The sequence below is a fragment of the Convolutriloba macropyga genome, chromosome 4 (assembly GCF_964194025.1).
Source record: "Convolutriloba macropyga chromosome 4, txConMacr16.3, whole genome shotgun sequence".
Taxonomy (NCBI): domain Eukaryota; kingdom Metazoa; phylum Xenacoelomorpha; order Acoela; family Convolutidae; genus Convolutriloba; species Convolutriloba macropyga.
This window is the reverse complement of record NC_134471.1, coordinates 54942110-54956602: the sequence shown is the minus strand read 5'-3', so window position 1 is coordinate 54956602 and position 14493 is coordinate 54942110. Positions and strand designations below refer to the sequence as shown.

The 14493-nt window shown below is 37.9% G+C and overlaps 3 protein-coding genes across 4 annotated transcripts in view; all 3 read right to left on the bottom strand.

Annotated features, from left to right (window-relative positions):
- Positions 1–14493, bottom strand: part of LOC142337770 (uncharacterized) — a 346563-nt gene that overhangs the window by 213190 nt on the left and 118880 nt on the right. The window lies entirely within an intron of this gene.
- LOC142337764 (dynactin subunit 4-like) overlaps positions 1–14493 on the bottom strand; it is a 618078-nt gene that overhangs the window by 484706 nt on the left and 118879 nt on the right. The gene's annotated exons all lie outside the window — the stretch shown is intronic.
- Positions 1504–3102, bottom strand: LOC142337767 (uncharacterized). The gene is made up of 4 exons (XM_075387266.1): positions 2811–3102; positions 2358–2744; positions 2011–2114; positions 1504–1747 (listed from the first exon to the last, which is right to left on the bottom strand). Exons 1-4 carry the CDS (start codon positions 3083–3085, stop codon positions 1572–1574), a joined length of 942 nt encoding a protein of 313 aa, XP_075243381.1. The 5' UTR covers positions 3086–3102; the 3' UTR covers positions 1504–1571.

Here is a 14493-nt window from a genome sequence, read left to right as displayed (position 1 = left end):
ACACCATAAGTATAAGTCTCCAAAACAGTTTGAGCTGTGAAACAGAGCTGAAAGGCTCTAAGAGCACTTAATGCCCGCTGGGCACTTCCTGTTTATCCCGTTTTTGAGGACGAAAAGTCAAAAGGGTCAGACGAAAAATCGGTCAAGCGAAAAATCGCATAAAGACCGACAGGACTAATATAATTGCTACAAACTCGTTTGAGAGCAATTAAAAACATTTTTCAGGAACTAATTCCATGTTTTACACCTAGGCTCTTGTGCAGGTTTTGGAAGATAATCCGCATGTGATAAGGACTGGAAAAAAGTTTTTAAACAGAATAGAAAAACCACGCTTTCTTTTGAGCAATTTAACCAACATTTTCCTCACCGGTTTTCATCTGTGAAGTATGCTATAAAGAATACTTTCCGAGACCTAGTTCATCATTTTAAGGATTGATAATTTTTTTTTAATTCTTTTAGAATTTGAACTTTTCCGGCCTTCTTGAATTTTTTCATCATGACTTCCAAAACTGTTTCCACACCAGTAGATAGGTTTTTCTTCGAACTTGTTTTTCCGAATAACTGAGTTCCCTTACTTTTTAGCTGAAGTGGGATAGCCTTTTTTAGTTTCAAAAACTGACTGATGACTTTGTGGCCGATTTTCCACGAGGGATGGCGGCGGTCTTCGGTGTTGTTCAAAAGCATTTTGTGGAAATGAAAACTTTCTTCAGGGGCTTCAATTTGGTACCTATCTTATGATTCTAAAATGCACTTTACAGAAGAAAAAAGGACAACCTTGCAAATATATCCCCAATTTCCGTTGAAATGCTGAAAAGATAGAGGCAAGGAAAGGCTCCAAATCTGTGAACGCTATTTAGAAGGTAAGTCACAAGAAAAACTTTGTTCATGAGAGTCACAAGATCTAAAACAAAAATGAAAAAGCTATGAGCCACGACAAAAATATGGATATAATTGTTTTTCACACCAATATTCTGGCAACTTTTATCATTTGTCATCGTGTTAATTTTTCTCTATGGCATAATTCTATTCATGGACATGGTCAATGTTATAAGAAAGGACAGCGTTCAAGTTTAAATGAAACCAACAACAATTGAGCCGCAGTAATAACCCATCAGAGATGAAACAATTTTGACTCGTCCGATCGATAAAATAGACGAACTTTTTAACGAGCTCCGAAGACAACTATTGTTAATTGGAGTCCGCTATATTAAAAATCAGATAAATCAAGATCTTCCTAAAGATAACAAAAAAAATCTAATTAAAAACGATATCAATTAGCCAGAAAGATATCTTACAAAATGTCTCTCTGATTTTTATATTGCCAAGTTCGCGGTTGTCAAGTTATTCTGAACCAAATCCTCTAATGCCAAAGATCATCTCCACTTTTTTTGTTACGCAAAGACAATCATAAGGTGCTGCCAATATCATTGCCGCTTGAAAGATGCATACCTAACGACTAATAAAATGCAACGCAATTTTACATATAAAGCCATTCTTCAGCGGTCAAAACAAAAATTCCAGTTTTATTCACAATTTTGGTGTATCTGTTCAAACTAATCCGTTAAACTTAATCATTTGGATTTCAGTTTTTCAAATTCCTCTTTAGTGACAGTTTTCATCTGGAACGCATGAATTATCTTCAGCTCATCAGCTAGCGCTTGATTCACCAATCTGTGGCGTTGCAATAACTTCAATCCTTGGAATTTGTCAGACACCACTAATGCCATGAAGCTTGCACCGCAACCACCTGAAAAATTCACGACCAATATAATCACAAAACTCGATGTCGTTATGTAGTAGTAGGAGTTTTTTCAGATAAATTATTTAAGAATATAATAATTGATTTCACCAATGATTCCTCTCAATAAAATTTAATTTTTCTTCATGTCTTACGTTCAAAAAATTTTGAGCGTTTACGTCCAAAAGACCATTCAAAAACCAGTTAAAAGCATCTAGACCTATTTTCAGACTACTTCGAGCTAACCATATTGGAGATTCGATTTTGCTCACCTGATGTGTCAGTGATTTCAACATGCATCGCCCCAAGGTCTTCGCTGGAAAGCAGCTTCTTCTCAATTGAGGCTGACGATATCTCTTCACTCATTGTTTGGGAGCTGAAAATGCCAGCAATTGTAAATCGAAGCTCACAATAATTACCTTATCGAATTGTTTCAGTTTTCAATAATATAACACACTCTGTTGCACTAAGTTAGGAAAACGATTACTATTATTAATGGGCTCTGATACAATGCAAGATAGAAAACCATCAATTGGAATTTCTCCAACTAAATGAGAGTAGACTAACAAAGACAGAAGTTTAAAATCTTAAGATCATATTTGCAAAACTGAACACAGACCTAAGATATCTTCTTAACGCCTGGCTCAATCCTTGTCCACTCGCCCAAACACCGACACTCTTTTTCTTAGATCGCTCTTGGCAACTCTTTAACAACTTCAACTGATTTTCAGCAGAATGCCTGTATGTTAAATTTGAAAACTGTACAGTAGGACAGATCTCAATTCGTGTAAGACCACGTTTGATAATTTCTGCACTAAGATTTCTCCGGAAAGGGAGCCAATTTGAAGTTCTATACAGAATATTTACTTTCAACATGGAGTCATCAAGGTTGCACACTGGTACCAGTATCAGTTTCTGATTCAAATATAACTGCCCGTCGATAAAATTTTCGACTGACTCCCAATTCCAATAAGGGCTAATTCCAAACAACTGCACTCCAAATGATCTGAAAAATGAGTCTCAATCCATAAAGAATTGCAATATGGTAAAATAAAAAACTCAATAGGTTAACTTTGTGCGGTCAGGAAGAGATGACTTCATTACTGGACAGTGAACAACTGAGAAATTGACGCCACATTTTCCCAAAAGTAAAACCTTAAACCGCAAATTTTTCTTAAACTGGGCATTTATTTTCCAGAGTTCTGAAACCGACAATATCTGTTTTCGAAGATGTCTGTATCTGTATCCCATTATAACAGCAAATAAGGCAGATGTAATAATGGGTGGATATTTTATAAGGTGAACGTTATCATCAGCCCAGTTTGTCAGGCCAGCTAAAAGAGGCATTTTTATCTAAAACAACGATAACCATTGCACTCAGTAACGCAGCACATGACTATACATTGTCTATACATCGACTATGCATTGTCTACTGAAACTTAAAAACAAATAAAAGATATTCTCCATTTAATCCTAGAGGACGATATGCACCCCAGGGCGTTTCAAATTGACATTTCAAAGTCCTTTCCATAAGTGCATAGGACTTTCTAATTTTTTTAATAGAATGGACAACGTTTTAAATGGAGGACACCGAAAAATATCATTCAATGGACGACGAAAAAATTTAAAACATTCAAAATCTCGATTTGCGCTGATAAGTAGTAGTAGAAGTAGATAGGCTTTAGGACGAGACCAGGGGTGAGATTTACCCATCAGTTTTCAGCTGGCACAATGTTCATGGCAGGGTTACAGGAGCCACATACAGAGAATTAGCCAGGTACAGTGTTCCATCTCATCTCATTGTAGCTCCTATCAACGAATTCGTGATACATCTTAGTCAGTCTTGATCTCGTTAACTCATTCTCAGCTATGTGCTTCTTTAGGATGTTCATAAGTCGCGCAGTCCGTGTCCAAAATCTTTTATCGTTATTCTTCAACCTGTTAAGAGGAACTTCGAAGTTTTCCTTTTGCCGCGTTTCTGTTGATCTGGATTCAGGTTTGTCTAGAGCACACTTGTCTTGGCATATTGCGTTGAATATAATATCGTGTAGTTCGAGATACAACGATACAAGCAGTATGTTGAGTCTTAGCAGTCGCTGTTTGTAGTCTGGTATCTTTTCCGCATATCCATGCAGTGGCTTTGCGTTGCACTCTTTCAAGCGACTTCAGGTCAGTTTTTGATGCGTACCAGACCTGGGAAGCGTAGGTCAGAACCGACACTACGTAACCAACGTAAGCATTCAATTTTGTGACGTACGTTGTACTAGTAATTTAGTCCTAGTTCGCGGGCCGGCTATGAGCTTTGGTATTTGCCGCATCAGAATGCGCGTTAGACGCATGGTAAAGTAGCAGTTAGTGTGGTAATTGTGGATATTGGTAACAGCCCGTACTTCCCGGGTACGAATAAGTCAGGTGTCGATATCATGATGTTTATTTGCATTGTTACCTTCTCATATATCTTTGTGATCTCACTTTTGAAATCTTTGGTGTGTACAGATCTTTAGCTGCAATGATATTCGAAAGTCCCAAACATCTTCAAAAAACGCTACCTGAAAGTTGTTATTCGTTTTTTTTAATTCTAAAGCTAGGACATCGCGCTATCAGCCGAGATAATCTGACTCTAAGATTGTTGGCGCAACTTCAAATCATCAGCAAGAGCCATCAGACAGCAAGAATTACCCATGAACCCCGCGAACGTTTTTGCATCAGACCCACATGTGTGTCTATTAACAATTATTAGGCGCGAAAGTGCAAATTTTCATATTTTGCATTTATAGTTAAATTTTTTTTATTTTTTATTTCTTTAAATTTATTTAAGTACCTGAACTCTTATTTACTTGTTTATGGTCATATATTCCAGGCATGTAGTGGTACGTATTAACCAATGGTGTTTTCGTCTATATAAACATATTGCGCCGTTAGTTGACATTTTCAGTGTAAATGTTGACCTAAGCCATATCACGTTAAACGTCGACAAGATTTGTTTTTGAAAAACTAATAATAATGTAGGAGAAACCGATTTTTCAAATTAAAATTATTTCCGATATTTAAAACAAACGTTATCGAACTTTGACTTCATCGTCATGTTAAAATTGTTTCACAAAATGTTAAAGGATATAAGGAATATGTATTTACATTAGTGTGAGACGACAATTAAGACAATTCTAGAACTATTCTATCCAAAAAATTCAATCCAAAACTTTTTCCTATTTATAGTATGTAGCCTATTTACAACACATATTTACATCTGTTATCAATTTTTTTAAAAACTTACCTATTCCGGATTTTTCGATTTTAGCCATTTTGTTGTATTTCAAGGTTAATTCCAGATTTGCCCTAACCCTAAGTATCTCTTTTTCTGAGGTTTTGCAAATTTCGTTTTGTCATGCAGAAAAAGTTTTTTGACCTATGTAGCGTTCTCAAGTCAAAATTATGATTTGAGCTAGTATTTTAGCGTGAGTTCTCGCCCCCTACATTCATCGGGTTTGTTTAGTGCCGGCTTCAGCTTGCTGATGTATATAGCTTCGATAGTCAATAGCCTCTCTACTTTCCGACAGGTATCCGGAATTTTCCATTCAATGTCATTCATGGCGCCACAACATTCAACAAGATGTTGACCGACCTGTGAATCCTTCTTTTGATGTTCTGATATCCTTATGGTAGCATGCAGGCTTGTTTGCCCAACAAAGAAGGATCCGCATCCATACCATTATATCTCATATACCAGGTAGGATTTCAGGTCTCTATCGAAAGATGATTTCAGGGTGTGGAGGCGTGATATGAATTTTCGTGTTAAAAAAACCACTTGCAAGTCGCATAGTTTCTTCAATTTGCTTGCAAAGTTTTTAGTAAAGTCACCTCTGCATTGTAGAGAAATAGTTGGTTTATCATGAGATCTACACTTGCATTTTACATTCTTTTTGGTGTTGTGTTCAAATGGTAATTACCGCCACTTATTATCTTTTCTAAAGTCTGGTTCACTATTTTTAAATATCAGTCCTCTGGATACTGATTTCTGGTCCAGCAAGTTTTGTTCTTTTCAATAACCTGATCGAAGGCCAACCAATTAGATGTTGCAATAAAAACCCTGGAAACCTTCCCTTGAATCAACTTTTTTTATACTGAAGCGGTGCACAGCTGCAAAAATTCAGTATTATTCCAGTGTCAGTTGATTTTTGATACCAATTGCAGGTGATGTTATTTTTGCTGCTCAAATTTACATTAATGTCAAGAAAAAACCCTCCCATGTTAACTTTTTCTAAGGTAAATTCCAGTTGTTGTGTAATGAATTTGCAAATTTTAAGTATTCGTCCGGGTTACCAGGAACCGTGCATATAAAATCATCCACAAACCTTTTGAACAATTTTGTACTCCTTAAAGCGTCATCATCTCAACAATTTCATCTCTCTCTGACTTTTGATTGCTGCAATACGTACAAATCCAAACAACATCCTGCATGTTGGCGAATTCTTCATTCACTATCTTTTGGAATTTAGCATGGAACCAGTTTAGCATGACTCACATTTTACTCCCCTTTCTCGGAAAATCACTCTTCGGTTGCAATCTTTGCACTTCCGGTTTTTGTTGGATCTAGAGATATTTCCACTGAGCTCTGATTTTTGCAGTGACGCCTCAAACGAATTCATCCACACGTTTGCTAGTATTACAGCCAGTGATGCACCCAAAGCCAGACCATCTGATTGTACATAACAGATACCGTTACATTTAAAATGGACATTTGTCACCGCAAGCTTTAACAAACTTTCCATTGCAGACCTTGGCATCTCTGGAGCTAGGTTGTTTGAATAAAGTTCTCTTAGAGCAATATATATAGCTTGTCCAACCGGCACGTTGGAGTACAAACAATTTACGTCAAGAGATACTATCCGAGAGAGACTCTAAGGCCTTTCTAGCTTCTTGCGTGTTGGCCTCAATATTTGCGATTGGTAATTTCTGGAAAAATGGTGCCCGAAATCTGTTCAAATTTTCGTAACGACTACCAGGTATCGAAAGAACAAGTCGGAGAAGTGTATCTTTTTTATGTACCTTTTTCAGGCCATAAAACTTCGCTGGATGTGAATCTGTTGACCTGAGTCTTTGATAAATGTTGTCACTAATTTTCCCTTGCTTCATTAATTGTTGTTATTTATCTGTTTTTCATGTTTGATCACAACCTCACCTTTTGCTCCATTGATTTTTTGAAACTGATCCAAGTTCAGCACATCATCAAATTTCTCCCTGTAGGTTGACTTCTTCATCACACAGAAACCGCAGCCTTTGTCAAATGACACCACCAGCAACTCCTTGGCTTTTATGTAATCATGCTATCATTAATAATGATATTATTCCTGATTTTTTTTTTGAAATTTCGAATTCCCAAAAACAAAGTTTTTTCAGAACAAGCGGTACACAGCTTTCAGCTTAAGCTCCTAAGGAAAGAAATAAGTTGTCCAGAACAAGGTAGCAGACAGTTCGGGGAAAAACTTGGGCAGGATAGGGACATTCTCAGGAAAGAGGTGAAAAAAGAACTTTTGCCTTCAATTGTGTACAGCATTGGAAAGGACATGAAAGATCTTTCCGGTCTGATTAGTAGGAGACTTAATGACAAGTTAGCGAAGCTGTCTAAGAGACAAGACAGGCCTTTGCGGAATGGATCTCATAATAATGTTATTACATTGGACGGTGTTGAACTGGCAAAACTTGTCTTTGACGTCTTATCATTAGGTTCAAAGCATCCAGTCAGGGACAAATTTATTGAAGTGCATTTCTTTGCGGATGTAGACAATTTAGTTCGTGAGTAAAGGGAGAACAACACTGATGCTGAAAATTATGTGAAAGAGGAATTGTCTGCCAAATGGTACGCAAAGAATGTACGTGAGGCACCAATGGATAGAAGGGTTACAAGATTAACGATTTGCTGTAAGACCAAAAACTAGCAGTACCATTAGATAAAGGCTGCACTTTTTGTGTTTTGAAGCATACAACATACTTGGTTAGACCAGATAAAATCTTCAGTGCCAGTCAATTTGAGGTTTGTAATGGAGAAAGTGATTATCTAACAATAAAAACGGAGAAACTGTTAAAAAGCAGTTTGCATTAATTAGTGAAACAGAGAAATTTAAGTAAAAAGATTTATCACAAGCTAACGACAACTGGATCGCAACTGATCAAGCTTTATGGACTTTCTAAAACGGCACGCCGCTTCGTCCTGTTCTTTTAATACCCTATAGCAGTTACAAGAAACCAAAACAAATTTCTCTTCCTTTTCGAAAGGTTACCAGCTGCAAATATTGAGACTAACTCGAAAGCTGCCAGAGCCGCTAAAGAGGCTAACAAATTGGAATAAGATGAGCCAGTTGCATCTCTCAATGTTATACGCCCGTACACCATTGTACCGATTGAGGAGGCAATTGAAATTGCGCTCAAAGAACTGTACTCCAGTGACGAGGTTCCTGAGATTCCGAAGTCGGCTTTGAAGAGCCTTTTCAGAGTAGCCGTAGCGATTGTTCATCTTAAGTGTCATATAATGTGGTACACTCAACCGGACGGTGAAGCAATGGGTGCTCCGCTGGCTGTAATTTTTGCAAATTTGTGGATTATATCTCTAGAAAAATCTTTGCAGAAACCAAATGAAGGAAGGGAGAATAAAGCTCCCGACACGAAGGTATTGTGCATTGTTTGTAAACGACCAGTTACTTTCCGAGGGAAAGGGTTCGAGTGCAAATCATGCAAATATTGGTTTTATGCAAAATTCCAAGGTATCACTGAGACGGAGTATAAGGACACGGAGAAAACTGTATGTATTTGTTCTTTTTGAGCTGAAAAAGGAACGAAAGAGGACACACAGGAACTGAAATTATTCAATAATTATGTGGATGATTTAGTGTGCACTGTCAAGGGGAACCCTCTTGATCACCTTGAGAAGGCAAATTATCTTCACAAATTCATACAATTCAATTCTTAAGACACCAAACGGTAGTGGAGACCTGGCATTTTCAGATCTAAATTTAAACGTAAAAGAAGAAAGGAAAATAAGCTGCCATTGTTATCAAAAATTGACCAATACCGGCATAATTCTAAGTTTCCGTAGCTGTGCACCGTTACAATATAAGAAAAATGGGATTCAAGGGACCGTGCAAAGGAATTTCAATGCGACCAGTGGCTGGCAATATTTTGATGTAGCTCTTAAGAAAAATGAAGAGATCTGGACGTAAAATCATTTTCGAACTGAGTGGTCATCAGGTATTGTTAATGAGACGTTGGATAAAATAGTCACACCTTAAAAATTTGAAAGTCTTAACAAAAATGAGCTTATACCGAAGTTTTTTGTTCAATAAAAAAGAGGAAACGTCACTCAAAATTTTGCAAGTAGACTCTAAAAATTGTGTGATATTCAAATCATTTCCACAACGAGAAAACTTAGAACTTGCTTGCTCACCCTGAAATCATAAAGTGATAGGAATCTGAAATCCCATGTGGTATATAAAGTTACACGTAATGTGTGCAATTCCATGCTGGTCCTATGTTGGCCAAGCCAGTCAATTTTTTATCATTAGAATTTCGGTGCATCAAAAGTAGGATTACCCTGTGGGACAACACCTCATTGAATGTTGTGGTACAGCGCACAATATTGAATGGGAGATTCTAGATGCATATCGCAGGGTTGAAAAACTAATGACAATAGAAGCGATATACATCAAAAGCTGAAACCGCAATTAAATACGCGCGATGAGTACCATGTGTGGGAATTGACATTGAAGTATTAATTCAAAAAATTTGAATTGCGAAAAAAATTGTTCTGGTGTATGTTAATTCGAAATTTTGACAAACCCAGCAAGTAAAAAATAACAACAGATAAGGATGAAATTAAAAAACCTTTTTCAGGAATAGAAAGCATTAAACCTGGGACGCCAAATACTCCGCAATGAAGATTGAATTAATGTTAGTGTAGTAAGTGCAAATAAAATGCTGTAAACGTAATTTTAACTGTAAAAAATTTGAAAAAGTCGTTGTTTTTCCAACTTATTTCTTAGAATTAGGGCCAACGACGGGTTTTATATACTTTGTAAATGATTTTATTTAATTTCTAAACCTGACGATGAAAGCAATGTTCAAAAAACGTTCGTTTTTTGAAATTCAAATTAAGGTTTATTTGAAAATTCCTTCTCTTCTGCATCCATTTCAGTTGATTACCCAATCAGGAACCAGTTAAGATTATGATAATGATGAAATCTATTGTATCAATTACTTTGAACCATTTCTTTAGATAGTGAAACTTTATCGAATTTAGAACCATTAGAAACCGTTACCAAGAGCAGTTGGCTCTGAATAGACTAAAATTGGTTCCTCATCTAATTTAGCTTTTCATGTTAAGTTTTGCTTTATCTTGCGATGCTCCGATTTCTAAGTCAGTTGAGGCTTTTTGTCAGGAAATTAGCTTTAAAATTACAATTTAGTCTTATAGACTTCTTCAAGAGAATCTAAATCGCATGATTTTCACTAGGAAAATTTCTAACTTCAATCAAAATTAAATATACAGTCCTTAAAACAACCGAGCGAGCAGTAGTTTCCTCGAGATTATTAGTCAGTTGGAAATCAGTAAAGGACTCGGCCCGAGTAAAGCTCGAGAACCAGTCTGAGATATTTCAGTTCCGTTGAGGTTTTCGAGCTGCCGCAAACATTTTTCCACCGATCCGGACCAAAACAACATTGACACAAACAACAACGAATATTAACGCGGTTAGGTCGACCAAAGTACAACGAGCCTTGATGGCTAGCAAAAATCCCAGGAGACAGTAAAAATCAATTAATTAGAAGGCAAAAGTCGACTCGAGGCGTTAGAGAAAGAACAAGCTAACCTACCAAATGTTTTCTCCAGACACCTCACAGAGCTAGAGGGCTACCTGACACAAAAAAAACTATAACAGCAAAAACTGCTTATCGATGCTTCTTCAAGAAGTACAACCATCTAGACGACAAGAGGCAGAAGCCTAAGTTACTGTTAAAACCGAAGTACTTTGGAAACTTCGATAATGACAACAATGTGAGTTAGAAAAAAGAGGGTGAGTAAAGGGTTTCGGAGGGTAGTTGACAAAGTACCATTTCTCCGAGACCTTGAACGTTTCAGCATTGAATGTTTGTCTGTCAAAAAGAAATATTGCAAACCTACAAAATAGAGGAATATGCCGTTTTACGTATTTTGTCAATACTGGGAAAGAAGGTGAAAAAAAACTTAAGCGACTCCAAAAAATCACGGTGTAATCAACTGGAAGAGCTTTTAGGAAAACTCGATGAAATTTCCACAGATTGAATTTGAGTTAAAATGTCAAAAGACTGAACCCAAGGTGTTGTGAACTTCAGTGATAGTAGAAGTTACATTGGAGAACTGATCAAGCAGAACGGGCACAGCAAGGATTGTGGAAATCAAACGTCCCTAGTGGCGACCACAACGAGTAGCAACAATGATTCAAATCAGAGGGTAATTGGCAACAATAAATCTGCCTTGAACTAAAAAGGAAGAAATTGATGAGGTTTCTTTTCAGAAGTCTGCTACTAACAGAAAAGAAGAGAACTCAGTGTTGTCAACTCACGCTCGTCGAAACAACGCAAAGCCGAGCAAATGAAGTTTGAAAGCCCGTTAGCCAAACAACAAGCAGGTAAGCAACTGAGAAACCGGCAACCTCAAACAGAGAATGAAAATGAAGAAATTAAACTTCGCCGACGACAAGAAGTATTACGGTTACATTTACAGCTGCTTCAACAATAAGACAAATTACCATCTATTATGAGTGAGAACTTCGAACTTCAAGAACGAAAGGAAAAAAAACAGAGGTGGACAAAAAACAATGACTTCTGAATCGTGAACTGACCAACAGGAGCTCAAGAGCATGTGGATCAGAGGCAGATGAGACAGATATTGTTGGAACAGGAGTCAATCGAGAAAAAACAGCAGGACAGAAAAATCAAGCGGTCAAAATTCTGGCCGTAGCCGGCCAATATCCGCTGCCTGTGATATCACACTTCAAAAATTATAACAGAAGACGGAGGCAACAAACAATTCAGCGCCTATTCAAAAAGTACCCTGCTTTTTCGGATGTAGGACCCTATTCTGCGCCATTGCCTGAGCCGAGCATTCTCAAGATACCAGAAACCCATAAATCGATTTGAGTAACGGACCCGCAAGCGCAGTTGACAAAGACGACTTTTCAACAGTAGTGAACGTTAGCATTCCAAAAAAGAAACAGGAGTCAGAATCCCATAAACAGCTCTCAAAACCAAACAGCCGAGATTGAAAGTAGAAGCACAGCGAACTCACCAAGTCACTTACCAACCAGTACCGGGCGGTGGTTCCAATGGCTGGAAAAAAATAAAGCTCATTAAGTTTCCAGGAGATCCTCTAGAGTGGCCAGAGTGGTCACGTCTTTTTGATGTTGTTGCTCATCAAAAACGGTTCAGCGATAACGAAAAATTGAGTTATCTGGAGACCAGTCTCGCGGGTCAAGCAAAAGCAGCAATATTGGGAATGGGATTCAGCTCACAATCATAAAATCTTGCTTATGATGTACTCTATGAGAAAAACGAAAGATCAGATGTCATATTCAACAATCAACTCACGAAATCACATACTCATCCTCCAGTGCAGCACGACAGTTCTATGAGCTTCGTAAAATTTTCAAAAAAAAGTTTCAAGTGTGGTAAACACATTAGCTCAACTTGGATACACGTGCAACCTAGAAGGAGAGCTCAATTCAACAAAGAGAAAATTGTCTCCTCAAGTGAGAGAAAAATTTTTGCAGTATACGCAAGATCGTTGACTACTGAAAGGCAACTTCATTGTTTTAAAAAACTGGCTGGGCTCCAAAGCGGTTGTTAATGAGAATATGCTATCGCAGCTAAACTCGTTATTTGAGAGACATAACATTCAAAGCCGCGATAAGCAAAGAACGGGTACTTTTGCTTCAAACGTTTGAGATTCAAAGCAAGCCAAAAAAACCTTGAGTGTCCCTTCAAGATCTGACAACCATCTGCTTAGGCTAGTAAAATTTCATGAAAGTAATTGAACGACGGGAGCATGTCCAGAAACTCCGACTGTGTTTCAATTATTTAAGACCAAGTCACCTGTTGAAGGACTGCAAAAGCACTGCGGTGTACCCAACTTAGAAAACAACCCAAGAAATTTTTGTTGAGTGAACTCTCAAGGTAGGAAGCCACAGTAAGTGTGTCATACGATGCAACGACAGTAGCAACCAACATCACACAAGGAGGAGTCCCTGAAACAAACTTGCGAACAGAGGTATAAGCCTAATGTGCTAGCAATGTGTGATTCGGGTTCCTCAATCTCTTCTGTAGACCAATCACTGGTATTTAAACTTCAACTTCAAGGCGGCAAAGCAGGGATTCATGACTCACAGGATATTAAGACTGAAAAAATGCCGATAGATATTTGAGCCCATGAGAAATTTCGACCATCGACAAAAGTCTTATTATATGTGCACGAGAAAATGACGTTGGGTGGCCAGATGGTAGAATTGCAAGAGTTGAAAAACCGTTGGACACATTTGAGGAAATGGCCAAAACAGACCTACATTCTAAACAATGTTCAACTCATTCCTTTAGACAAGACTTTTACGATACCAATAGGCCCTTCAAATTCAAGAAGTCAGAAGACAAAGCTGCACCGTGGGCATTGAAATCAAAGATTGGCTGGGCCTTATAAGCGAAGCAATAATCAAGTCTTGGTACAAAAGCAACATCAATTGAAGATGATGCATTAGGAAACGAGTTGGATATGTGGTGCGATATGGAGTATTACGCCTCAGAAGGCCGTTTCATCGGTCATTCAAAAGACGAACAAAGAGCAGTTAGGACGTTGGAGCAAACATAGCGCATCATCGGTGAAATGAAACACACTAGTTTGAACTTCTGTGACGAGAGAACGAAGTGAAGTTGACGAACAACTTCTACTCTGCAATGGGGCAACTGAACCCCTCGAAAAACGCCTTAAAAAGGCAAGACGCTAAAAAAGTGCTATCAGGAAACCAATGATACGGATATCAACACCAGATACATTTGCAAAAAAGATCAAACTGAATTGAATGCAAACAAATTTGAACTACAATGGTTTTGGACACATCAACTTGTCATTAACCCGCATAAACTTAAAAATATCAGAAGGCTTTTGCAACACAGCAGCAAAAATCAAGGCGTAACCCTCAACAACAAATTTCTATCCGGTCCAGACTTACTGCAGGTCCTGATCGGAATTATTTTTTGCCTGCGAGAACACCAAATATCTTTATCAGCTATGGCACTACTTCAAGTCGCTGTCCCAAGCGGTTGCAGCCGATGCTTACAATTTCTCTGGCAAGCAGATACAGAACAAATGGTAGAAGTTGACGAGTACAAACAACGCGTTTTGGGGAGGAGAGCTCGTCAACTTGTGCAAATTACGCATGGCATCAAGTGGCGAAATATAACGCGAAAAACGACAAAAATTTTTGTCAAAGCTATCCAGGGAAACGTCTACAAGGACGATTTTCAAAAGTCAGTCAAAACACCTCAAGAAGAGATTGAAATCTACCAAAAGTTAAGAGCATCCTCATCAAAGTTGGTTTCAATTTTACGAAATGGATAACGAGCGAAGAAGAATTCAAGTCACAGATCCCGGAGGCGGACAAGTCAACAAAAGTTGTAAAAACTCTCGAAGCCGAACCACAATATTCCTCAATCCGTAGAGTAAACGGGAATGTAGACAC

What these genes read in the sequence shown, in the direction of transcription:
- LOC142337767 (XM_075387266.1), bottom strand. Translation starts at nt 3,085, where the DNA reads ATGCCTCTTTTAGCTGGCCTGACAAACTGGGCTGATGATAACGTTCAC. An exon ending in GCGTTAAGAAGATATCTTAG is followed by an intron (nt 2,115 to 2,357) that starts GTCTGTGTTCAG and finishes TGGCATTTTCAG; the next exon opens with CTCCCAAACAATGAGTGAAG. An exon ending in TGAAATCACTGACACATCAG is followed by an intron (nt 1,748 to 2,010) that starts GTGAGCAAAATC and finishes TGAATTTTTCAG; the next exon opens with GTGGTTGCGGTGCAAGCTTC.